This window comes from Scyliorhinus canicula, chromosome 6 (genome assembly GCF_902713615.1).
Source record: "Scyliorhinus canicula chromosome 6, sScyCan1.1, whole genome shotgun sequence".
NCBI lineage: Eukaryota > Metazoa > Chordata > Chondrichthyes > Carcharhiniformes > Scyliorhinidae > Scyliorhinus > Scyliorhinus canicula.
Window position 1 is genome coordinate 20,637,132 of NC_052151.1, and position 25,211 is coordinate 20,662,342.

The 25,211-nt window shown below is 46.8% G+C and overlaps 1 protein-coding gene across 1 annotated transcript in view; it reads left to right on the forward strand.

Moving 5' to 3' along the window:
• Nucleotides 1–7,249: 7,249 nt before the first annotated feature.
• Nucleotides 7,250–25,211, forward strand: part of LOC119966789 — a 30,994-nt gene continuing 13,032 nt past the window's right edge. The window contains exons 1-2 of the mRNA XM_038798768.1: nucleotides 7,250–7,480; nucleotides 22,367–22,496. Of these exons, the coding sequence (XP_038654696.1) occupies nucleotides 7,349–7,480; nucleotides 22,367–22,496 (262 nt within the window). The 5' untranslated portion in view covers nucleotides 7,250–7,348. The remainder of the gene's footprint in view (nucleotides 7,481–22,366; nucleotides 22,497–25,211) is intronic.

Genomic DNA, 25,211 nt, shown 5'->3' on the forward strand with positions numbered 1-25,211 from the left:
ATCAATATCACCACGTCATCAACAACAAAAAGAAAAAAAAAAAGCTCTGAACAAATTCATCAAGTTTGGACTCATAAATGTGTTTATTAAGTTTGGACATATAAATACATTGGCTTTGTTAACTAAAGCAATAGCATCATCACTTGTATAGATACGCATATCATAAGTTACTGTTTTGTATAATTTTCCTTAATGATGTACAGAAACTATGTAATGAGAAAGAGGGGGATGTGGTGATCGTAGATTGACCAGATACAAAAACAACAGAGCAAACACGAGCGGGAGAGCTATAAATACACTGGGACAGGATGTACAATTTTCTTTAACGAGTTCAGAAAATATGTTAAGAGAAAAAGGGGGATGTGGTGATCACAAGTTAACCAGATGCAACACAACTGAGCGACCACTAGAGGGAGCACGGGAGAGCCATATAAATAGATCAGGACAGGAAGTGAGGACACACTCTTCACAGCAGGCGGGCTGGTAAGCAGGACACACAGCAAGCAAAGCTGGTAGTTAGCACTGGAAGGTAGTTCTAGGTCGAGCTCTGGAAACTGAACGAACCCACAATAAAGCATCTTCTCCACACTTGAGACTGCGAGCTTTATTAAGACACGAGGAACAACACAGCTATTAATTCAGCTATCTGTGCTGAGTGGTTCCCGGGGATCTGTTCTCCTGCAATCAACTCACCTTCACTATACACTACAGCCCATGCCGTATAGGGCTCCCCTCTTATATACTTACTTGCTCCATCCACAGGAAAGTCGCTCACTCCCTCTCCCACTAGTGGCTCTTCTGCCAAGCCTCCACTAGTGTCCTCCCCTACTTCTACAATGCATTCATGCTCCGTTCCTTGTATTGTTAACAATAAAAGGGATTTGTCTTTACAGATTTCCACATGTCTGCCCCCAGGTAAAATATTGGCTTCCCACTTTGAGCGTCTACTATCCAAGATACCCTTCTGTATTCCAGCCTCTAAGATTTGAACAATAGTATGAGGGCTATGGAAGATTATCCTACCTATCAGGGTGATGGGTTCTGATGCATTTATTGACCATGAAGCGCCGCCAAGTCCCGTACACATCGGTGCATGCCTGTGGCTACTGCATCCATCTGGGAGGAGTAATATCCTACAGGTCTTAATTTATCCTTATGCCTCTGGGCTACTACAGCAGCCTGCATTCCACTATCCTCTTGGAAGAAGATGTGGAATGGCTCACTGAGCTCCAGCAACCCCAGGGTGGGCGCCTCCACCTTTGCTTGTTTTTGATTGCAAAAAGCCTGCGTCTCCTCCTCCCCCAAGTTCATCTTGTCTTTGCTTGACCTTCCCCTCCCCCCCCCCCCCCCCCCCCCCCCCTCCCTTTGCAAATCTTGTTCCACTTAGTTACTTAGAAAGTAAGACACAAAAGATCCATTCTGCTTGGGGCAAAATGGGTTAATTAGTCTGGACATATCTGACAATTCAAAGTTTAAATTCTCAATTCCTGTTAAAAAAAAAGCATCTTCAGCTGTTAAAAGGTAAGGGTTAATTCTCTGCTGTGTGAAAAGAGGTGAGGTAAAAATTTTCAACTGGACGTCATTACGTCACCACCCTCCTTTGTTTGACCAGAAACACAAAGAGGGACCTTCATTAATCTCTAGTTTCCACACATTCCCCCCCCCCCCCCCTCAAAATTAGTTTATTTTCTTCCTAGTTGTATCACTTGTGTCAGGAATAATTATTTTTCAACCTGACCCAAAGTTTTAACACAAAATCAATCCAACACAGGATCAGCCATAATCATTTTAGATATCCCAAACTCCAATCAATCCTATTAAATTAAAATGGTCTCATTCTTACATTTGTGAATTTGTATCCGGATTAAAATTCCCGTATGTTGTTCGAAAATATCCCCATGCCTCTGGCCAGAAAAGATGACTGCAGGTTTTTGTCAACTGTTTGGACGAAATGATTAAACTTCAAAAATCGTAACTTCAGACAGCAAGTGTTTTGAAACAAAAATAACCAACGTGAATTACATAAATGTCCTTGCATTTTCTTCTCTATACTTCTGCCATTTGTAATTTTAAAAAACTCAAGGTTAATTCCCTAAAAAGATAAACCTTAATGATAACATTATGAATCTCCCCAAAACAAACTAAACACAATACTTTTGTTCGTAAAGCCATGATGTGGAGATGCCGGTGTTGGACTGGGTTGAGCACAGTAAAAAGCCTTACAACACCAGGTTAAAGTCCAACAGTTTTGTTTCAAACACTAACTTTCGGAGCACTGCTCCTTCCTCAGGTGAACCTCTCCATTCACCTGAGGAAGGAGCAGTGCTCCGAAAGCTAGTGTTTGAAACAAAACTGTTGGACTTTAACCTGGTGTTGTAAGACTTCTTACTTTGTTCGTAAAGTTCACGGATAATCATCAGCCGCCTCTTGCTGCACTGCAAGCTGACACTCTTTTGGCTAAAATAATAAAGAAGGTTCACTACTCTTTTTTATTATTTATTTGATTCATTTATCTTTTTCTTTTCATTAAAGCCAATCCTCAACACCTGATCTCATGTATCCTTTAGTAAATTCAAATCTTAAAGGCATTTCACTCAAACACATTATGAGCTACAAAACCTTTGTTCCCTAATGGGGGTGATGGGATAGCACAATAGAATTTTCACATTTTTTCTAAATACCTATTGACCATGCTTAAAATTTCTACTTTTATCTGATGTTATTGAATTTCCATAAATCCACAATTTAATCTGTATCAAGTAACTTACACACATGTTTAAATGCAATTTAAAAAACAATCAATAGCATGCTGAAATAGTTAACCTTTGTGCTCCAATTCATTTACATTTGTCCTTCAAACCAATTCAAATTCTGTTATTTCGCCAAGTTTGAAAGAAACCTTATCCGTTCACTTTTCTCCACAACTACCCCAAGCAGTGGGGTTTTAAATCTTGCTGTACATCTAGACAGCAGCTTTGTCTGACTTGTCACTTAGTCTGAGCCTACCTCCATGGCTTACTGTTCTGACACTGTTTGTCATCATAGCAGCAAGCATGTCAGCTGCAATTGCTTTAAACTGCCCTGCCCACCAAGCCTTCTGCTCGGTCTCAGGCACTTCTGAATCATATCCTCTCTCAACCATCTTTTTGAATAACTTCTTATGCTCAATAAAAATGGTTTGTATCATACTGCCATCGGGTCCCCTCTGGAATACCCTGTTTTGGGCTCCATCAAATCGTCGACGAGCCCTACCCTTTCAAGTATTTTTAACAGGTGGCGGCTCATCCTGCACTCCTCATTGACGTGGTACAACAGTCCATCTTTGCCCACCCAACATTAGCACGTTCTCTGTGTTGCATGTGTCTGCGCTACCGACTCGCAACTTTCACCCCTTGTTCGGGTTGCAGAACTTGTGGATCCAGCCGACTGAAACGCAACTCCTCTCTCTACCGGGTGGTAACTTAAAATACACTCACCCGCATAGGAGACGCATCATTCTGCAGGAATCCTGTTGACAACCCTGCTCAGAGTGCCAAAAATTGTAGGAGCGTTTCCAAGGCCTGAGTATTGAGCCAGCTCCTCCCTCATAGTTCTGGCTTAGCTTAATACACAGCTCAGCAGACACACATCAACCTGGTTAAGACGGATTTATCATTCCAAGCTTGGTTTTATGCACATGAGAGAGAGATCTGGATAAATGCTAAGATCAATCTGGCTAACACTGATAAAAACACACCAATTATAGGATTTTCCAAAAATCAATAGCCCACCCCAGTTGGGCTTGATCCAATCTTTGGAGCTATCACTTCCATATTATTCACTAAAATTTACTTTTAGCAAAATGATCACGTGATCAGCTCATGATTTAACCCCCATCCGGTCACTTGTTGTTTACCAGGATCTTGTGTCCATTCTAAAGTTGTTTCTCTGACATTCCCATCCTACATGTCACAGTCAGTTCCTGTCCACCTCATTATTCATCCAGGGGCAGGATGCCAAAGCTGGTTTCCTCTTTACTCCATGAATTCTTTGAGACAGGATATTGGGGGCACCGATAAGATCTGTTTACTGAGTTGACTTTAATTTACTGACCACACAATCCCATTTGCCTCAAAACATGAACACGTTAGCTGGCTTAAATTCCATCATGCATCGTGGCCAAGGCTTGTAGCAAGAGTTTAAATGCTTACTACTACTATGTCCTAAAAATACAGGTTTCATGGTTAATAATAATTACTGGGTATAGTTTCTATGATTAATCTCAATCCTTAATAAACTAACTTATGTAGAACTATTCTAATATTATCCTAGCTATTCAGTTTTGAGAGGTCTCTGGACACCTCCTTCAACAATGACCCACATAAATAGACCCAAATGGTGAGCTGAGGCATACTCGACAAGTCGAGGGCCCCTGGACAAATCTCCAAATTGACTATTTTCGGTTTCTGCCCACCCATCTGGGCAGATTTAAATACATTGTGGTTATCATAGATACCTTCGCCAAATGGGTAGATATTTTCCCACTCGAAAAAAATACAGGTAAATTACTCCTGGTCCAGCAGGTTTTTACCCGATGGGGCCTGTCCCGGATTATGGAGTCAGACCAAGTGATGCAGGAAGTCATGTTCAAGGACTTTACTAGCCAAGTGATGGAGAAAGTCATGTTCAAGGACTTCACTGACCAAGTGATGGAGGAAGTCATGTTCAAGGACTTCACTGGCCAAGTGATGGAGGAAGTCATGTTCAAGGACTTTACTGGCCAAGTGATGGAGAAAGTCATGTTCAAGGAGCTCACTGGCCAAGTGATGGAGAAAGTCATGTTCAAGGAGCTCACTGGCCAAGTGATGCAGGAAGTTATGTTCAAGGAGCTCACTGGCCAAGTGATGGAGAAAGTCATGTTCAAGGAGCTCACTGGCCAAGTGATGCAGGAAGTTATGTTCAAGGAGCTCACTGGCCAAGTGATGGAGGAAGTTATGTTCAAGGAGCTCACTGGCCAAGTGATGAAGGAAGTTATGTTCAAGGAGCTCACTGGCCAAGTGATGCAGGAAGTTATGTTCAAGGAGCTCACTGGCCAAGTGATGGAGGAAGTTATGTTCAAGGAGCTCACTGGCCAAGTGATGCAGGAAGTTATGTTCAAGGAGTTCACTTGCCAAGTGATGGAGGAAGTTATGTTCAAGAAGTTCACTTGCCAAGTAATGCAGGAAGTTATGTTCAAGGAGTTCACTGGCCAAGTGATGGAGGAAGTCATGCGACTGCTCGACATTAATTCAAAATTCCACAATGCCTCTCACGCCAAGTCCAGTGGCATTGAGACTATATCTACACCTGACCAACATCACTCAACAAATAGCAATATGGGACTTCAATAAGGGGAAGTGGTGGCATAGTGGAATTGTCACAATGACTGGACTGGTCCCGGGGGTGGGAGGGGGCACCCTGGGCAGTTAGGAGGGGGGCAATAATGGCATCGGTGTGTATGCCACTTGGGGGACGGAGGCCTGGAGCTCCAAGGACCCAGGAGGGGGCCTTCAGGTTGAAGCATTACCCTCCCTTCCTGTCCGAAATGGGGAACAGTTTTTCTTGTTGTTTCACACTCTCCCCATACCCACACGCACCTTCCTAGAAACTGAGGCTGGGCAGGAAAGAGCCCTTAAATAACCAGTAAGTGTCTTAATAGGTGAATGTGTCGGTTTCCCACCCAAACGTGCAGTTGTGTCTGGGTTTGGGCAGGTAGGTTTCCGAGAGGGGACTCTCATCCTCTCACTTTTATGCTTCCCACTCTTCCCACCTCAGAACCTGCATTGTGGGGAATGTAAAATTCTGCTCAGTGTATTCACCTTTATTAAAATGTTGGTACTTTTATCATCCTGAACAATTATGTTCCAGGTTTAAATTATTCTGTCTCCTGTCCTCTGAAATCCAATGGGAATGGACTGTATAAGAGATGGTGCCAACTGTGCTGTGCATTGTACAAGCAGCTCTACATTCAGTGGAGAACCAACCTGGGGCGGCACAGTGGTTAGCACTGCTGCCTCAAAGCGCTAGGGACCGGGTTCAATTCCAGCCTTGGGTGACTATCAGTGTGGAGTTTGCACATTCTCCCTTTCTCTACGTGGGTTTCCTCTGGGCGCTCTGGTTTCTTCCACAGTCCAAAGATGTACAGGTTAGGTGGATTGGTCATGTTAAATTGTCCCTTTGTGTCCAAAGGTTAGGTGAGGTTATGGGATTGAGGTGGAAGAGTAGGCCAAGGGCCTAGGTAGACTGCTCTTTCAAAGGGTTCGTAGAGATTCAATGGGCCGACTGGCCTTCTTCTGCACTGTAGGGATTCTATGTATGGTCATTGCTCCTATTAACAGGTAGCCCATTAACAGGTTTATCTTGTGGAGTAAATTAAACAATGTCTTCTCGCCTTTACCAGTCTTTTGTTTTTCAAATGGCTGGGAATGGATTCTCACTGTTAAAAAAAGAGGATGATGCATTACAACATCAGGTGTCATACAATCATAGGAGATGGGGAGGAGGTGGCGTAGTGGTGTTATCACTGGACTAGTATTACAGAGACCCAGGGTAATGCTCTGGGGTCCTGGGTTCGAATCCCACCCTGACAGAGGGTCAAATTTGAATTCAATAAAAAAATCTGGAATCAAAAGTCGAATGATAACCATGAAACAATTGTCTTAAAATCCATTCGGTTTACTAATGTCTTTCAGGAAAGGAAATCGGCCGTCCTTACCCGGTTTGGCCTACATGTGACTCCAGACAGCTATGTCATTGAGTCTTAACTGCCCTGCAGTGAACTAGCAATCGTGACCCAGCAACCACTCAGCTCAAAGGCAATTAGTGATGGGTAACAAATGCTGGCCCAGCCAGCGACAGCCACAGCCAAGAACAAATGAAAAAAAGATTGGAGCTGGAATAGATCAATCAGCCTCTCAAACCTGCTCCATCATTCGATTAGATCATGACTGAGCTGATTGTGGCCTTAACTCCACTTTCCTCCCTGTCCCCATCACCCGCGACTCCCTTTCCCACCAAACCTCTCAACCTCAGGCAGGGAGGTCAATCCTGAGTGTGTGAACTGGAATCAGTAGTGGAATGGCTGCCCGGGCTGTTCAGATTGCCCAGCAACCAGCACTCACAGAGTTAATGATTTCTAAATTCAAAAAAAACATTTCCATAGTTAATTAGCATTTCTTCAACACATGATGTTCCTGTAGCTAAACTTTATTCAAAATCATCTCCATAAAACAGTATAAAAATCTCTGAGCTCTCTGCTCAAACTGCAGATCGAGCTGAAGGTGCTGAGAGTCATTCAGTGGATTCACCAGTGATCTGAGCCGACACCAAGATGCTGAGAATCTTCTTAACCGTGTCTGTCCTCTTCTGGAACCAACTCGCTGCAGAGAAAGCGGTAGAAGAAGCGCTCGACATCTGTGGAGAAACTGACTGCCTTAAACCCATAGAAATCATTAAGGACAAGGTCAGTATAGTTCTAACAACAACAATCTCTATTATTATCTCTATCAGTGTCACTAGTGGGCTTACAATAACACTGTAATGAAGTTACTGTGAAAAGCCCCCAGTTGCCACACTCCGGCGCCTGTTCAGGTACACTGAGGGAGAATTCAGAATGTCCAAATTACCTAACAAGCACATCTTTCCGGACTTGTGGGAGGAAACGGGAGCATCTGGAGGAAACCCACACAGACACAAGGACAACGTTCAGATTCCACACAGACAGTGACCCAAGCGGGAATTGAACCTGGGTCCCTTGCGCTATAAAGCAACAATGCTAACCACTGTGCTACCGTGCTGCCCTTCAGAGTTTACTGCATTCTGTAATGTTTGTACCAGTGGAAATTATTTAATGCCTGTATTTTTGGGTTGAAAATCCTTTACTCTCTTTACTGTCAAAAATCTGTCTAACGCAGGCAGGGAAGGTTGTCAATCCTGAGTGTGTGAACTGGAATAAATAGTGAAATAGCTGCCCTGGGCTGTTCAGACATCCCGGGAACCGGCACTCACAGAGTTAATGATTTCCAAAATCAAGGTTGGGACCAAGAAAGAATTCTGAGGGACAGAATATATATGCACTTTAGACACGGATTAATCAGGGATAGTCAGCATGGATTTGTTAAGGGAAGGTCTTTCTTGACAAATACAATTGAATATTTTGAGGAAGTAACCAGGTGTGTTGATGAGGATAATACATTTGAAGTGGTCGATATGGACTTTAGCAAGGCTTTTGATAAGGTCCCTCGTGGCAGACTGATCAAGAAAGTCAGGGGCCATGGGATCCAAGGCAAAGTGACACATTGGATCCAAAACTGGCTGAGAGGCAGGAGGCTGAGGGTGATGGGAGAGGGATGATTCTGTGACTGGAAGGGCTGGATTCTCCATCCCGGGATGCATGGAATGTGTTCTCCTATGCTCTGCCCTCCCATGATTCACTGATCCCACAGCCGGGAATCATGTGGTCTCTGCCATCGTGGCCTTGGTATGGTGGACCTCACCGCGGGGTAAGGTGAAGACATTGCCCCCTTGGCCCATGGCCATGATGTCAGAGATCACACGACCCCCCTGGGAGCCCTATAATAGGGAATCCATCCACTGCAGATCCTATGGTAGGGAACTCCCACAGGGATCCTTGTGAAAGGGGAAACCCTCAGGGCTCCCTGTAATATGGCCCCGCCCCGCCCCCAGGGACACCTGTAATAGAGCCCCCCCACACCCGCCTCCACTCCCCTCCAGGGACCGATGTATTAAAGGGACCCCCAAAGGAACCCCTGTCATAGGGAGAAACTCCACAAGGACCCCTGAACTAGTGAGATGCCCCGCAGGAACTCAAAGGAGTCCAAAGATGTGCAGGTTGGGTGGATTGGCCATGATAAATTGCCCTTAGTGTCCAAAATTCTATGATTAACCTAGGACAAAAGTTCGGCACAACATCGTGAGCTGAAGGGCCTGTCCTGTGCTGTATTTCTCTATCTATCTATCTAACCCCCATCCCACACCCCCGTACACCCCAGCAAGAGGGCGACCGAATGCCAGTAGTTTGCTCGTACTCCACCCTGCACCACATACCAAAACCCATATCACCCTCCATGGCCGGGTGTGGGCAGTGGCTGAGGTTCATGGTGGGCGGGTCCTGTCAGGGGCAGCTATGTAGCAGGGCCTCCTGGGCATTGCAGCGGCACTCCAGAGCTTGGCCCAATCACATCAGGTCATGGCTGCGGCCGTCAACGGCATTGCCCTGGCGCTAACTGACCGGAGCCAGTGACAGAGGGACATAGCATAGCCCCAAATAGAGGTGGCCCAGTCCTTGTGCTCCATGTCCCCAAGCATGGAGACTTTGGTCGAGATGAGAGCAGGCCTCCAGGTGGGAAGAAGCCCCCGGAGCTTAGTCAAGCCACACTCCAATACCGAGGATTAGCCCGGGGGCCATACGGCATCCCTCAGGAGGAGGAGGTCATGGGGCTCATACTGATGACCCCTACAAGGAAGGTGCTGGAACACCACAGCGCCTCAGACTCCCCACCCCCAGTCCTGTCCGTGGTGCATCCGATGGGCAGCGGACAGAGTAGGGTGACACCACACACACGGGGACACTGGAGAGGCTGCAGGGTGGTACGGTGGCACAGTCATTAGCACTGCTGCCTCACAGCTGCAGTGTTTCAGGTTCTATTCCCGGTTTGGGTCACTGCCTGTACAGAGTCGGCACTTTATCCCCGTGTCTGCGTGGGTTTCCTCCGGGTGCTCCAGTTTCCTCCCACAGCCCAAAGATGTGCAGGTTAGGTGCCCCTTAGTGCACAAAAGGATAGGTGGGTTTACAGGGTCATTGGGATAGAGTGGGGGCATGGGCTTAGGTGGGGTGTTCTTTCCAAGGGATGGTGGTACTCGATGGGCCGAATGGCTTCCTTCAGCACTGTAAGGATTCTTTGATTAGAACAAAGAACAAAAAGAATTCCAGCACAGGAATAGGCCCTTCGGCCCTCTAAGCACCGACCATGCTGCCCGTCTGCATTAAGACCCTTCTGCAGACCCTTTCCCTCTGTTCCCATCCTGTTCAAGGCGCACCTTAAAAGTCACTGTCGTATCTGCTTCCACTACCTTCCCCGGCAGCGAGTTCCAGGCTCCCGCCACCCTCTGTGTAAAAAACCTGCTTCGTACATCTCCTTTAAACCTTGTCCCTCCTACCTTAAACCTATGCCACCTAGTAATGGACCCCTCTACCATGGGAAAAAGTCTCTGACTACCCACCCTGTCTATGCCCCTCATAATTTTGCAGACCTCTATCAGGTCGCCCCTCAACCTCCGTCGTTCCAGTGAGAACAAACCAAGTTTATTCAACCTCGCCATTAGCTAATGCCCTCCATACCAGGCAACATCCTGGTAAATCTCTTCTGCACCCTCTCTAAAGCCTCCACATCCTTCTGGTAGTGTGGCGACCAGAATTGAACACTATACTCCAAGTGTGGCCAAACTAAGGTTCTATACAGCTGCAACATGACTTGCCAATTTTCATACTCAATGCCCCGGCCAATGAAGGCAAGCATGCCGTATGTCTTCTTGACTACCTTCTCCATCTGTGTTGCCCCTTTCAGTGACCTGTGGACCTGTACACCTAGATCTCTCTGACTGTCAATACTCTTGAGGGTTCTACCATTCACTGTATATTCCCTCCCCGCATTAGACCTTCCAAAATGCATTACCTCACATTTGTCTGGATTAAATTCCATCTGCCATCTCTCCGCCCAGGTCTCCAAACGATCTAAATCCTGCTGTATCCTCGGACAGTCCTCATTGCTATCTGCAAATCCACCAACCTTTGTGTCGTCCGCAAACTTACTAATCAGACCAGTTACATTTTCCTCCAAATCATTTATATGAACAGCAAAGGTCCCAGCACTGATCCCTGTGGAACACCACTAGTCACAGATCTCCAATCAGAAAAACACCCTTCCATTGCTACTCTCTGCCTTCTTTGACCGTGTCAGTTCTGTGTCCATCATATGCATAAAAAGCCTTGTGATTCTCCTTAATCCTGCTGGCCAATGACTTTTCATGACCACTTTTTGGCCTACCGACTCTTTATAAAGTTTCTTTCTACTCTCCTTGTATTTCGCACTTGCTTTGTGTGTTCCCAGCTTCCTAGCCTTGACAAATGTTTCCTTTTTCTTTTTAACTAGGCTCACAATATCTCTCTTTATCCTAGGTTCCCGAAACTTGCCATACTGATCCTTTATCTTTCCAGGAACGTGCCGGTTCTGAATTCATATCAACTTACATTTGAAAGCCTCCCACATGTCAGATGTTGATTTGCCGTCAAACATCCGCCGCCAATCTACATTCTTCAGTTCCTGCCTAACGTTGTTGTAATTAGCTTTCCCCCAAATTAGTACCTTCACATGAAGACTACACTTATCTTTAACCATAGTACTTAAAGCTGACTGAATTGTGGTCACTAATGAAACTCGACCACCTGTGCGGACTCATTCCCCAATTCCAAGTCCAGTATGATCCCTTCACTATTTGGACATTCTACACACTGTTTCAGGAAACCCTCCTGGATGTTCCTTACAAACTCTGCCCCATCCATGCCCCCAGCACTATGTGAGTCCCAGGGGAAGTTAAAATCACCGACCAGAACAACCGTGTTACTTTTCCAGCTTGCCACAATATGCCGATATATCTGTTGCTCTATCTCTCGCTGGCTATTGGGAGGCCTATAGTAAACACCCAACATTGTGACTACACCCTTCCTATTCCTGGGCTCTACGCATATTGCCTCACTACATGAGCCCTCTGAGGTGTCCTCCTGAAGTACAGCTGTGATATTCTGCTTAACCAGCAGTGCACTCCCCCACCCCTTTTAGATCCCCCTCTATCCTGCCTCAAATATCTGTATCCTGGAACGTTAAGCTGCCAATCCTGTCTTTCCCTTAACCAAGTCTCTGTAATGGCAACAGCATCATTGCTCCAAGTACTAATCCAAACTCTAAGTTCATCTGCCTTACCTGTTATACTTCTCGTATTGAAACAAATGCACTTCAGTCCACCAGACTCTCTTTGCTAAGCAACCACACCCTGCCTGCTCTTCCTCTGAGTCTTACTGGCCCAACTCTCTAGTTCCCCTTCAGTTAATTCACCTTTGCTTTGGTTCTGCCAAACTAGTTTAAATTCTCCCGTGTGACACTAGCAAATATCCTGGCTAGAATATGCCACTCCAGTTTAGATGCAACCCGTCCTTCTTGTACACCTTCCCTAGAAGAAATCCCAATGGTCCAGATATCCAAAACCCTCCCTCCTGCACCAGCTGTTTAGCCATGCGTTGAGCTGCATTATCTTTCTATTTATAGCCTCACTGGTACGTGGCACAGGGGGTAATCCTGAGATTACAATCCTTGAGGTCCTGTTTTTTTAACTTTCTACCTAACTCCCTACACAGCTGCTGCAGGACCTCGTCTTTAGTAATAATAATTTTTATTATTGTCACAAGTAGGCTTACATTAACACTGCAATGAAGTTACTGTGAAAATCCCCAAGTCACCCCATTCCACTGCCTGTTCGGCTACACTGAGGGAGAATTCAGAATGTCCAATTCACCTAACCTGCACGTCTTCTGGAATTTGTGGGAGGAAAACGGATCACCAGGAGGAAACCCACATAGACACAGGGAGAGCGTGCAGACTCCGCACAGACCCAAACAGGGAATTGAATCCAGGGCTCTGGCGTTGTGAAACAACAGTGCTAACCACTGTGCTATCATGCAGCCTTACATAGATCATAGATCATAGAGTTTACAGTGCAGAAGGAAGCCATTCGGCCCATCAAGTCTGCACCGGCCCTTGGAAGGAGCACCCTAATTAAGCACACACCTCCACCCTATCCCCGTAACCCAGTAACCCCAGACTAACTAGTACATCTATAATTATTGCTCTATTGTTCTTAGTCCCACGATGCTAAATAACATAGCCAGCCATGGTGCCACTGCATTGGCTGCTGCTGCTGTTATCCCTGATAGATCAGCCTCCCCAATAGTCTCCAAAATGGTATACTTGTTAGAGAGAGGGACAACCACAGGGTATCCCTGTACTGTGCCTGCCCTTTCCAGTGGTCACCCATTTATCTGCCTGCACCTTGGGTGTCACCATGTCTCTGCAACTCTATGACACTTTCCACCACCTTCATGCTCCTAAGTGCATCCAACTGCTGCTCCAACCTATCCATGCATCTTTGGCGACCTGCAATTGGATGCATTTCCTGCAGATGTAGTCGTCTGAGATGCTGGAAATGTGAAGGATCTCCCACATGTCACAAGTGCAGCACTTAACCCCACTGACCGGCATTTTTATCACCAATTAAATTTTCTAAGAAAATGTATTAAACTCTTACCTTCACTTATCACTGCAGATACCCGAGGTAGGTCTTTATATCACTTACCTTCCCAGGATGCTCTCCAGATCCCTCCATGCAGATTAACAGTTACAAAGCAAGAAGAAAGAAAACAAAACAAAAAGAGGAAAAGTGCCTCATCCACCTCTGCACCGAATTACCACACTGCTCCAAATTAACACTTTTCAATCACACTCTGGCTGCCTCAGTCAGGCTGTCTCCCACTTCACTTGTGCAAAGCTTACTCTTACATAAATGGGAAGATACTTAGGAAATCAAAAGCACAAAAGGATTTGGACGTCCTTGTTCACGATTCTTTTAAGGTTAACGCGCAGGTTCAGTCAGCAATGTTTGCATTCATGTCGAGAGGGCTAAAATACAAGACCAGGGATGTACTTCTGAGGCTATAGAAGGCTCTGGTTAGACCCCATTTGGAGTATTGTGAGCGGTTTTAGAAATCTAAAACCCGTATCTAAGGATCTGCTGGCCTTGGAAAGGGTCCAGGAGAGGTTCACAAGAATGATCCCTGGAATGAAGAGCTTGTCGTATGAGGAACGTTTGAGGATTCTGGGTCTGTACTCATTGTAGTTTAGAAGGATGAGTGGAGATCTTATTGAAACTTACAGGATACTGCGAGGCCTGGATAGAGTGGACGTGGAGAGAATGTTTCCAGACTAAAGGGACGATCCTTTAAAACAGAGATGAGGAGGAATTTCTTCAGCCAGTGGGTGGTGAATCTGTGGAACTCTCTTTGCCACAGAAGGCTGTGGAGGCCAAATCACTGAGTGTCTTTAAAACAGAGATAGATAGTTTCTTGATTAATATGAGGCTCAGGGGTTATGGGGAGAAGGCAGGAGAAGGGCGATGAGAAAAATATCAGCCATGATTGAATGGCGGAGCAGACTCAATGGGCCGAATGGCCTAATTCTGCTCCAATGTCTTATGATCTTATGGTCTTATGTCTGGACCAATTAGGAGGGGCTCTGCAATATAGCCCCAGGAACATTGTGCTGGCTTGCTGTGTCCTGCACAACATTGTGCAGCAGAGCAGGGACAAGCTGGAGGAGGGGGAAGAATACCAGGCCTCAACTGACGAGGAGGATGCGGATGGCTACGACAACTCCGCTGCCTTGTCCCACCTCTTCGTACTCTCCCCACGCACCCCCAACTACCTCTTCCAAGTGGTGCTCCCTTCCCCACAGCTATTCACATTGTCCCCTGCCCCTGCCCCTCCCCCCTCCGAATGTCCAACCAGCATCACTATAGGGTGTTGGCCCTGGTCAGGCAGTATCAGTGGGTCTTGTCCACAGGACGGAGGATGATGACGATTCGCTGTGAGGTGAGCTCCGGTGCTCCTCATTGATTGACAAAGCCTGACTTCCACCTTGAGAATCACATTCTACTGTCCATCCGGATGTTCCCTTCCTTGCCTGTATGCTGGCCATTGTGATGATGTGCATAAGGCAAGTTTGTTATACATGACCTCTGACCATTACGTAGCATTGTAAACCCCTTTCAGTGACCCTGTGATTGGAGGTTGGGAATAGGTCATGCTGACAGATTGACGTATTTGCAGTAATTCCACAATAGTTGTTTAGCGTTAGTTGTTTATTATTTAATTTATCCTCATTATCTTGTCACACTGGTGTTCTACAATAAATTATTTTAAACTACATGTTTTTGTAGATGATCATTCACTTCAGCCAGTCTACAGAACATGACAGCCATTTCATCTCACGGGCCAATATATTCTTCGGGGTGGAGCAATGGGTGCAGTTATGGAGATCATAGAATTTACAGTGCAGAAAGAGGCCATTTGGCCCATAGACTCTGCACCGGTCCTGGGAAAGAGCACCCTATTATAGCCTACACCTCCACCCTATCCCCACACCTCAACCCTGTCCCCATAATCCAACCTAACCTTTATTGGACACTAAGGGCAATTTATCATGGCCAATGCACTCACCTGCACGTCTTTTGACTGTGGGAGGAAACCGGAGCACCCGGAAGAAACCCACGCAGTCACGGGGAGAACATGCAGACTCCGCACAGACAGTGACCCAAGCTGGGAATTGAACCTGGGACCCTGGAGCTGTGAAGTAACTGTGCTAATCACTGTGCTACCATGCTGCCCTTGGTGAGCAATGCTGGCTTTAATCACTGGGTAAGCTGTCCTACAAGCAGTCTCACAAGGCTCCTCTTCCCTGACGCCTCTAAGGGTGATCCCATGTGGAACGTTCAGTTGTCCTGGGAGCCCTGCCCCATGCCATCCTCCAACACCCACACCACCAACCTCCCACATTCCCCAGCCGGCACACCCTCTACACCCAGCCCAGCCCGTCCCTCACACCCTTCAGACAGAGGGGTGAGGCAGTCGAAATGTTGGTGAAAAGATGCTTAATAGTGACTTTATTCATGGGACATTGGCACCAATACTGGGGAAGAGGGGACGTGTTCTGATGGGACGATGATCATCTGAATCATGCTGGGACCAGATTCCTGTTGAATGACATAAGTAGGGCTGTGCATAGGGATTAAACTAAAAAATGGGCGGAGGGTTCACTTGTGTGGAGAATTAGAAAATTTAAATTAAAGAAGTTAGAAGTGCAGGTTAATGATAAGGACTTCTCATGGGTTAGAGGGGCCAAGGACACAAGATCTGTCAGTAAAATCTCCAGAAACCTGAATAGAACAGAGCGTATAGAAGGTGGCAGGAATTTAACTTCGATAGAACAAAAAAAAGGGACAAGTATGAGAAGGGGGCAGTCACTGCAGGACTGAGGGTGCTGTACTTTAATGCACGCAGTATACAGAACAAGGTTAATGACCTTCTTGCGGACATTGAAATTATCCGGTATGATGTTGTGGGCATCACAGAGCCGTGGCTGCAAGTGGATCAGGACTGGGATCTCAGTACACAAGGGTATGTGTCCTGTCGAAAAGCGGATGGGCAGAGCGGGCGGAGTTGCATTGTTTGTAAGGAATGAAGTTAAATCGATAGCAAGACGCGTTATATAGGATCAGAAGGCATAGAATCTCTGTGGATAGAGTTGAGGAATCGCAAAGGTAAAAAGAACCTGATGAGAGTTATATACAGGCCCCCTAGCAGAAGTCAGGATGTGGGGCAGAAAATAAATCAAGAGATAGAAAAGGCAGATAAGAAAGGCAACATTACAATAATCATGGGGGACTTCAATATACAGGTGGACTGGGAAAATTAGGTTGGTAGTGGATCAGAAGAAAAGGAATTTGACATTTATTTGTAGCAGCTTGTGAACAGGCAGTTCTGGATTTGGTGATCAGTCTTCAAGGTGGAGGACACCAATGGGTTGCCATAGCGCCAGGAGGATCAGGGGGCAGAGGTGAGTGTGTAGCCATCACTAACTTAATTGGAGGAGGAGGTTCTGGGGAAATTGAAAAGTCTGAACGTGGATAAATCACCTTGATCAGATGGACTACACACCAGGGTTCCAGAAGAGAGAGCTGAGGAGATTGTGGAGGCATTGGTGGTGATCTTTCAGGAATCACTGGAGGCAGGAAGGGTCCCAGAGGACTGGAAGTGGCTAATGTAACACCACTGTTTAAGAAGGGAAGGAGGCAGAAGACGGGAAATTACAGGCCTGTTAGCCTGACTTCAGTCATTGGTAAGATTTTAGAGTCCATTATTAAAGATGAGATTGCGGAGTACTTGGAAGTGCATGATAAAATAGGACAGAGTCAGCTCGGCTTCGTCAAGGGGAGGTCATGTCTGACAAATCTGTTCTTTGAGGAGGTAACAAGGAAGTTAGACAAAGGAGAACCAGTGGCCATGATCCATTTAAATTTCCAGAAGGCCTTTGACAAAGTGCCGTATAGGAGAGTGTTAGATAAGAGCCCATTGTGTTAAGGGTAAGATCCTGGCATGGATGGAGGATTGGCTGACTGGCAGAAGACATAGAGTGGGGATAAAGGGGTCTTGTTCAGGATGGCAGCCGGTGACTAGTGGTGTGCCTCAGGGGTCAGTGCTGGGACCTCAACCTTTGACAATATACATTAATGATCTGGAAGAAGGAACTAAAGGCACATTTGATAAATTTGCCGATGATACAAAGATTTGCAGAGGGACAGGTAGTATTGAGAAAACATGGGGTTGCTGCAGAAGGACTTGGACCACCTAGGAGAGCTGGCAAGGAAGTGGTAAATGGAAAACAATGTGGATAAGTGTGAGTTTCTGCACTTTGGTAGGAAAAATGGAGGCATCGACTATTCTCTAAATGGGGAAATACTTCGGAAAACAGAAGCACAAAGGGACTGAGGAATCTTAGTTCAGGATTCTCTTAAGGTTAATGTGCAGGTTCAGTCGGCAGTTAGGAAGGCAAATGCAATGGTAGCATTCATGTCGAGACAGCTATAACATAAGAACCGGTTTGTACTTCTGAGGCTGTATATTTGGGGATGCAGTGGCGTAGTGGTATTATCACTGGACCAGAGATCCAGTGTCATGTTCTGCAAGCATAGGTTCCAATCCTGCCATGGCAGATGGTGAAAGTTGAACTCAATGAATAAAATTCTGGAATTAAATGACTAAAAAAGGTGATCACTAATGTGGTTAGCACTGCTGCCTCACACCACCAGGGACCCGGGCTCAATTTTGGCCTCGAGTAACTGTGTGGAGTTTGCACTTCCTCCCCATGTCTGCATGTGTTTCCTCCGGCTGCCCCGGTTTCCTCCCACAGTCCAGGGTAGGTGGATTGGCCATGCTAAATTGCCCCATAGTGTCCAATAGGTTGGGTGGGGTTACTGGGTACAGGGATGGGGTGAAGGCGTGGGCTTAAGTGGGGTGCTCTATCCAAGGGAAATGGCCTCCTTCTGCACTGCAAATTCTGTGATCTGTTCAGACCCAATTTCCAGTACTTGGGTCCTGCATCTGGAGGAAGGATGTGCTGGAACCAAAAGAGAAATGCAGGAAAATTGCCGAAGGTCTGGCAGCATCTGCAAGGAGAGAAAAGAGCTAACATTTCGAGTCCAGATGACCCTTTGTCAAACCTAAAAGGCATAGAAAGTTGGAGATGTTTATACTGTAGGGTGAGTGAATGAAAGATGAGTCATAGCCACAGAAACCAAGGTAAGAGTGTGGTGATGGCAGTCCCCAAAAAGAATAAAAGGTGTGAAAGGCCAAACGGCAGAAAAACTAAAATCAGAAGATAAACTGTGACAGATGTAGATGTGGGGGGAGGGGGGCACATGGGTGGGAGAGATGAGAAAGGGGGAGAAAGGAGGAAGCAAAACGGAGAAAAGGTAAGGAAAGGGGGGATAAGATAGGGGGAAAGAGGTGGGGCATATATATAAAGAAAGACAAGAAAGAAATAAAAGGTAAAAGACAGTTAAAATGAAATGGAATGAAAACAAATGAGTTGAGGTGGGGTAGAGCTGATCATTTGAAGTTGTTGAATTCGATGTTGAGAACGGAAGGCTGTAGCGTGCCTAACCGGAAAATGAGATGTTAAACGTAGAACATACAGTGCAGAAGGAGGCCATTCGGCCCATCAAGTTTGCACCGACCCACTTGTTCCTCTAGTTTACGTTGAGCTTCACTGCAACATTGCAGCAGGCCAAGGACAGACATGTGGGCGTGGGAGCAGGGTCTTGTGTTAAAATGGCAAGCAACAGGAATGTCAGGGTTCTGAATGAAATGAAAATGAAAAATGAAAATCGCTTATTGTCCCGAGTAGGCTTCAATGAAGTTACTGTGAAAAGCCCCTAGTCGCCACATTCCGGCGCCTGTCCGGGGAGGCTGGTACGGGAATCGAACCGTGCTGCTGGCCTGCCTTGGTCTGCTTTAAAAGCCAGCGATTTAGCCCAGTGAGCTAAACCAGCCCCTTTTGCGCACAGCCCGAAGATGCTCAGCAAAGCGATCACCCAGTCTGCGTTTGGTCTCTCCAATATAGAGGAGGCCACATTGGGAGCAGCGAATGCAATGGACCAGATTGAAAGAGATGCAAGTGAAACGCTGCTTAACCTGGAATGAGTGTTTTGGGCCTGGGATGTTGAGCATGGAAGAGGTAAAGGGGCAGATGTTACACCTTCTGAGATTGGTTGGGAAGGTGCCATGGGTGATGGGAGAGGTGTTGGGTACGGTGGAGGAGTGGACTAGATTATCACGGATTTGCTGGCCTTGGGAAGGCTCCAGAGGGGGTTCACAAGAATGATCCCTGGAATGAAGAGCTTGTCATGTGAAAAGCAATTGAAGACTCTGGGCCTGTACTCGTTGGATTTTAGAAGGATGAGGTGGGATCTTATTGAAACTTACAGGATACTGCAAGGCCTGGACAGAGTGGACGTGGAGAGGATGATTCCAAGAGTAGGAAAAGCTAGAACCTTAGTCTCAGACTGAAGGGACGATCCTTCAAAACAGAGATGAGAAGAAATTTCTTCAGCCAGAGGGTGGTGAATCTGTGGAACTCTTGGCTGCAGATGTCTGTGGAGGCCAAATCACTGAGCGTCTTTAAGACAGAGATCGATAATTTCTTGATTAATAAGGGGGTCAGCGGTTATGGGGAGAAGGCCAGAGAATGGGGATGAGAAACATATCAGCTATGATTGAATGGTGGAGCAGACCCAATCAGCAGAGTGGACAAATTCTGCTCCTATGTCTTATGGTCTTACATGCATTATTCTGCCCTGACCCCACCAGGAGGTGACCCAGGAGCCTCTTCACTAAAATGTCGCATCGAGGTGATAGTTTCTGTGATGGTGGAGGGTGCAGGTCAATTTAGGGCCGAGACATCGTCCCTGGACTGGTCCTCCAGGGTATGTGGGGATGTGGCTGGGGGACAGGTACCCCAGACAGGTTGGCATGGTGTGTGATCCTGCAAGACAAAAGACAAGACACAGGGTGAGATCTTGAGAAGGAGTGGTCTGGGGGAAAGGAGAGACTCACTTGCTATCAGGACATCATTCTACATTAGGGGCTCACTTGGTTGTCGCATGCCGATCTCCGCACTCACAGATAGCGCTCTCCTGCTCCTTCCTGGGTAATGTCACCACCCTCTTCATGATCGGGGTGAGATTCGGAACACCCCCCTTTGGTCTTCTCCCGCTCCTTTCTTTTGTGGGCCGTCTTTTCCTGGGGGAAACATAAAGGACATGGTGAGATGCATGGAGGTGTGTTACATGGCTGGGGTGTGTGGGGGGTGAGGGGTGGGGGGGGTGCTGTGTAGCTGGTGGCAAGTGTGTGGGGTTTAGTGCAGGGTGGGATGTGAGGGAGATGCAGGCAGGTGGGTATTGGTTGTGCTCAATGGGAGTGGGGGTGTGATGTGAGGAGTGAGGGGCAGGAGTTATGCCAGAGGCACCGAGGTGGTGACTCACCAGAGCTGCCCTAAGGGGGTCATTCTTTTTCTTGTGGCACTGTGTGCCTGTGCCCCTGGTGAGGGTCACAGCGCTAACCACCTCTGACATCTCTGCTCAGGCCCTGTTGATAACTGCAGACGGTAGGCTCTTGCACACCCTGGGGAAGAGGGTGTCCCGTCTTTCATGCACCGCATCCAACATTCCATCAAGCTCCGCATTCGCGAGCTGGTGCTGCTCTTCATGGATCCATTTGGTTGGAATGAGATGGTGTGGAGAGTGAAGCCCTTATAAGCAGCTCCAATGCCAAAACCGGACTCAGTGAATCTGATGTGGGCGGGAATGAGAATTGATTCAGATTCACGTGGACAGAGTGCTGACACATTAGCATATCCTGACTTTCTTTCTGAATAGCGCCCCCAACAGGAACGTAAATCGGACGCAATTCAGTCCCAGAGTCAACATTAATCTCCCAAACGGAGAATTCCACACCTGATCTAAGGATGTCCATTCCTTGGAGATGATGCGGTGAAGATTCACTGGATTGATTCCTGGGTTACAGAGTTGCCCAATGCTGAAAGGAATCATATTGTTGGGTACTCTCTGAAATTTAGGAGAATGAGAGCGATCTCATTGAAACGTACAAGCTGACAAGGTAGGAAGATTGTTTCCCCCTGGCTGAGACATCGAGAACAGGGCAGCACAGATTCAGGAGAAAGAGCAAATCAAATAGGACTGAGATGGGGAGAAATTTGTGAATCTTGGAAATTTTCTAGCCCATTACGGATGCTTCATCATTAGTATATTGAAGGCTCAGATAGCTAGAATTTAGGATTCTAGGTCCATCACAGGTGTAGTATATGGGGAATATTAGGATAAGTCCTGTGAATAGTTAACCCTGTGATGTTATTGGAAGGAAGTGACATATACTCCTGATCTGAGAGTCTAGCAGAAAGCAGCATGAAAAGAAGCTCATGTCAGGGAATGTTCTGATAACTGTAAATGTGTTACAATAGAGTTAGAATGTCTGCAGCCAGCAGTCTTTGGGAGTTATGGAAACTTCTCTAACCCAACAACACAATGTAACAGCTGGGGATTGTGTGGGGCAAGTAGAGTTGGGGTTAAAGGTGAGGCATGATCTTGTTGATTGGTGGAGCAGGCTTGAGGAGCTGTCAGGCCTATTCCAGTTCTTGTTTCTTATGGTCTAATGACATTTGTTTCTTTTCATCCTGGATTAGTGCCTGGATACGAGGACCAATTTCGAACCCATTGAAACCTCTCTGATTACATAACGCGGTAAAACACCCAAAGGGAAACACAATTACTGGACATGATTTAGTGTAGATGGCCTTCAATAAATTCTTTATATTTATTTTAATTGAAAACCATGGGAAGGAGTGAGGCCCATTGTGCAGGACATCTCTAAAGTTGAAAGGGTGCATGAGGGGTTAAGGAAAAATGAATCTGGAAGTGGTGATGCCTAGACTTCCATCAAAAACTCTAAACCCTTTCACAAGGTCAGTCCATCCAGGACATGAATGCTGCTCCCACACCTGGGAACCCAGGACAGTCCTCTCAACACTGATGTGTTTTGGTGCTCGTTCAGTTGTGTCATTAGGTGATAGATTTTATTTTCTTGTTTTAGAATTATAATGAGTTGGAAGTCGGATTTCACCGAAGGGTTGAAACTGAGGTTCATGCAGTGAATTTTCAAAGTGCGATGGAGATCGGCCTGGAGAAGCTTTTCAATTATTCACGTTGTGGTAATGCTGCAGGTATGTCAGATGTTCCTTCAAAGTAACAACAGAATATAAAACAACAATTCACTCTTTAACCTGACACGTTTGAAACTTTCTGTACAGACTGACACACTGACCAAAGAATTCCACAATTGTCAATCCCAGAGTGTTCCTCGTTCACATGTGACTAGTGGGTTGAAGGGCCATTTGTGCTACTTCTTTGATACCTGCAGAATTTATGCTCCAGGAATCTGGGAAGGTTTCCCATGTGTGCTGGGAGTGAGATTCCAAACTCACATTCTAGGGAGATTGTATGAGGGACTTATTTTACACAGAGGGTAGTGGGTGCCTGGAACCCGCTGCTGGAGGAGGTGCTGAAAGCAGGTATGATAATGACGTTTAAGGGGTGTCTTAACAAATACATGAATAGGATTGAAATAGAGGGATGCAGACACTGGAAGGTTTTAGGTTAGACGGGCAGCATGGTCGGTGCAGACTTCGAGGGCCGAAGGGCCTGTTTCTGTGCTGTACTTTTCTTTAAGAAGTCTTACAATACGAGTGTAAAGCCAACAGGTTCGTTGGAATCACTAGGTTTCGGAGCGCAGCTCCTTCATCAGGTGAGTGAAGAGGAAGGTTAGACAAACACAGCATATAAAGACAAAGCCAATGATACAAGATGATACTTTGAATGCGAGTCTTTGCAGGTAATTAAGTCTGTACAGGTCCAGACGGTGCAACTGGAGAGAGGGATAATCACAGGTTAAAGAGGTGTGAATTGTGAATCGGGATATCCTTTTTCGCTCACCGTGTTTCTTCTCTACACTGCAGAGAACAAACACAAATAGGACCATCAAATCATTAAACAGTAACAGCACAGAGGAGGCCATTCAGCCCACAGTGTCTGTGCTGGCTCCCTGAAGGAACAACTGACATAGTGCCCTCCTCTGCCTTCTTCCCTGAACCCTACACATTCGTCCTTTTCAGACAATGATCCAATTCCCACTTGAATGCCTCAATTGAACCTGCCTTCAGCACAGTCCTCAGATAGTGTATTCCAGGTCCTAATTACTCGCTTTGGGAAAATATTTTTCCTCATGTCACCATTGCTTCATGAAATAAAATGAATGAAAATCGCTTATTGTCACAAGTAGGCTTCAAATGAAGTTACTGTGAAAAAACCCCTATTGCCACATTCCGGCGCCTGTTCGGGGAGGCTGGTATGGGAATTGAACCGTTTAAATCTGTGCTCTCTTGTTCTCGATCCTTCCTCCAGTGGTAACGATTTCTCCCTCTCTGCTTTGACCGGACCCCACATGATTGAAAATACCTCTATCAATTCATCTTTCAACCTTCTCTTTGACATGGAGTAGAGTCCCAACTTCTCCAATCTATCGATATTACTGAAGTTTCTCATCCCTGGGCCTGTCCTCATGAATCTTTTTTTGCACTCTCCCTAATGCCGTCATATTCTTCCGGAAGTGCTGTGACCAGAACTGGACACAATTAGCGAAATTCTCCGCAACGGCCGACGCCAGAGTGAAACCTGGAGTGTTTCACTCCGGCGTCAGAGGCCGCTCCTCGCCCCCTATTCTCCCCCCCCGGGGGGCTAGGAGCGGCGTTGCGGGAAACTCGGCCGCCGGGCCTTGACGTTTGCGTCAAAGTCGCGCGCCGAGAATGACACGGCCTGCGGCGCCTAAGTGACGTCAGCCGTGCATGCGCAGGTTGGCCGGCTCCAACCCGCGCATGCGCGGTTGCTGTCTTCCTCTCCGCTGCCCCGCAAGACGTTGCAGCTTGATCTTGCGGGGCGGTGGAGGGGAAAGAGTGCGTCGTTTACAGACGCCGGCCCGACCATCGGTGGGCACCGATCGCGGGCCAGTCACCTCCTGAGCAAGCCCGTGGTGCTCGATCCCCTCTCCGCCCCCCACAGGCCCCACACTTACCTGTCGCGCACTGTTCACGCCGGCAGCGACCAGGTGTGGTTGCCGCCGGCGTGAACCCATTGGGGTCCTCAGGCCGCTCGGAGAATCGCCGGTCGCCGGGAAAAACGGCGAACGGCGATTCTCCGAGCGGCCTGTCGCAAAATGCGACACACCATTTTGGGGGGGTGGGAGAATCGCGGGGGGTACCAGAGTGGCCCTCCCGCGATTCTCCCACCCGGCGTGGGGAGCGGAGAATCGTGCCCCTTACTCTACTTTAGACCAAACACGTGTTTTATAAAAGTTTAGTCATCGAATCATAGAGATTTACGGAAAGAGGCCCTTTGGCTGATCATGTCCATGGTGATCATCAAGCACCTCGCTATTCTAATCCCATTGGTCGTAGCCTTGAATGCTTTTTTAAAAAAAATTTAACATGCCCAATTATTCTTCTTCTCAATTAAGGGGCAATTTAGCGTGGCCAATCCACCTACCCTGTACATTTGTGGGTTGTGAGAATGAGGCCAATGCAGACAGGGAGAGAATGTGAAAACTCTACATGGACAATAACCCTGGGCCGGGATCGAACCCGGGTCCTGGGCCCCATGAGGCAGTGCAGCCTTGTATGCTGTGGCATTTTATGAGCTCATCTAAATACTTCTTTGAAGTTGTGAAGGTTCCCACCATTTCAGGCGAGTGTTCCTGATTGCAACCACCCTCGAGACATAAATCCAAGCCCCCTGGTTATTGACCCCGACACTACGAGTAAAAGTTACCTTCCTGTTCATTCTATTTATGTCCCTAGTCCCCTTAAGCCTTTTCTGCTCCAGACACC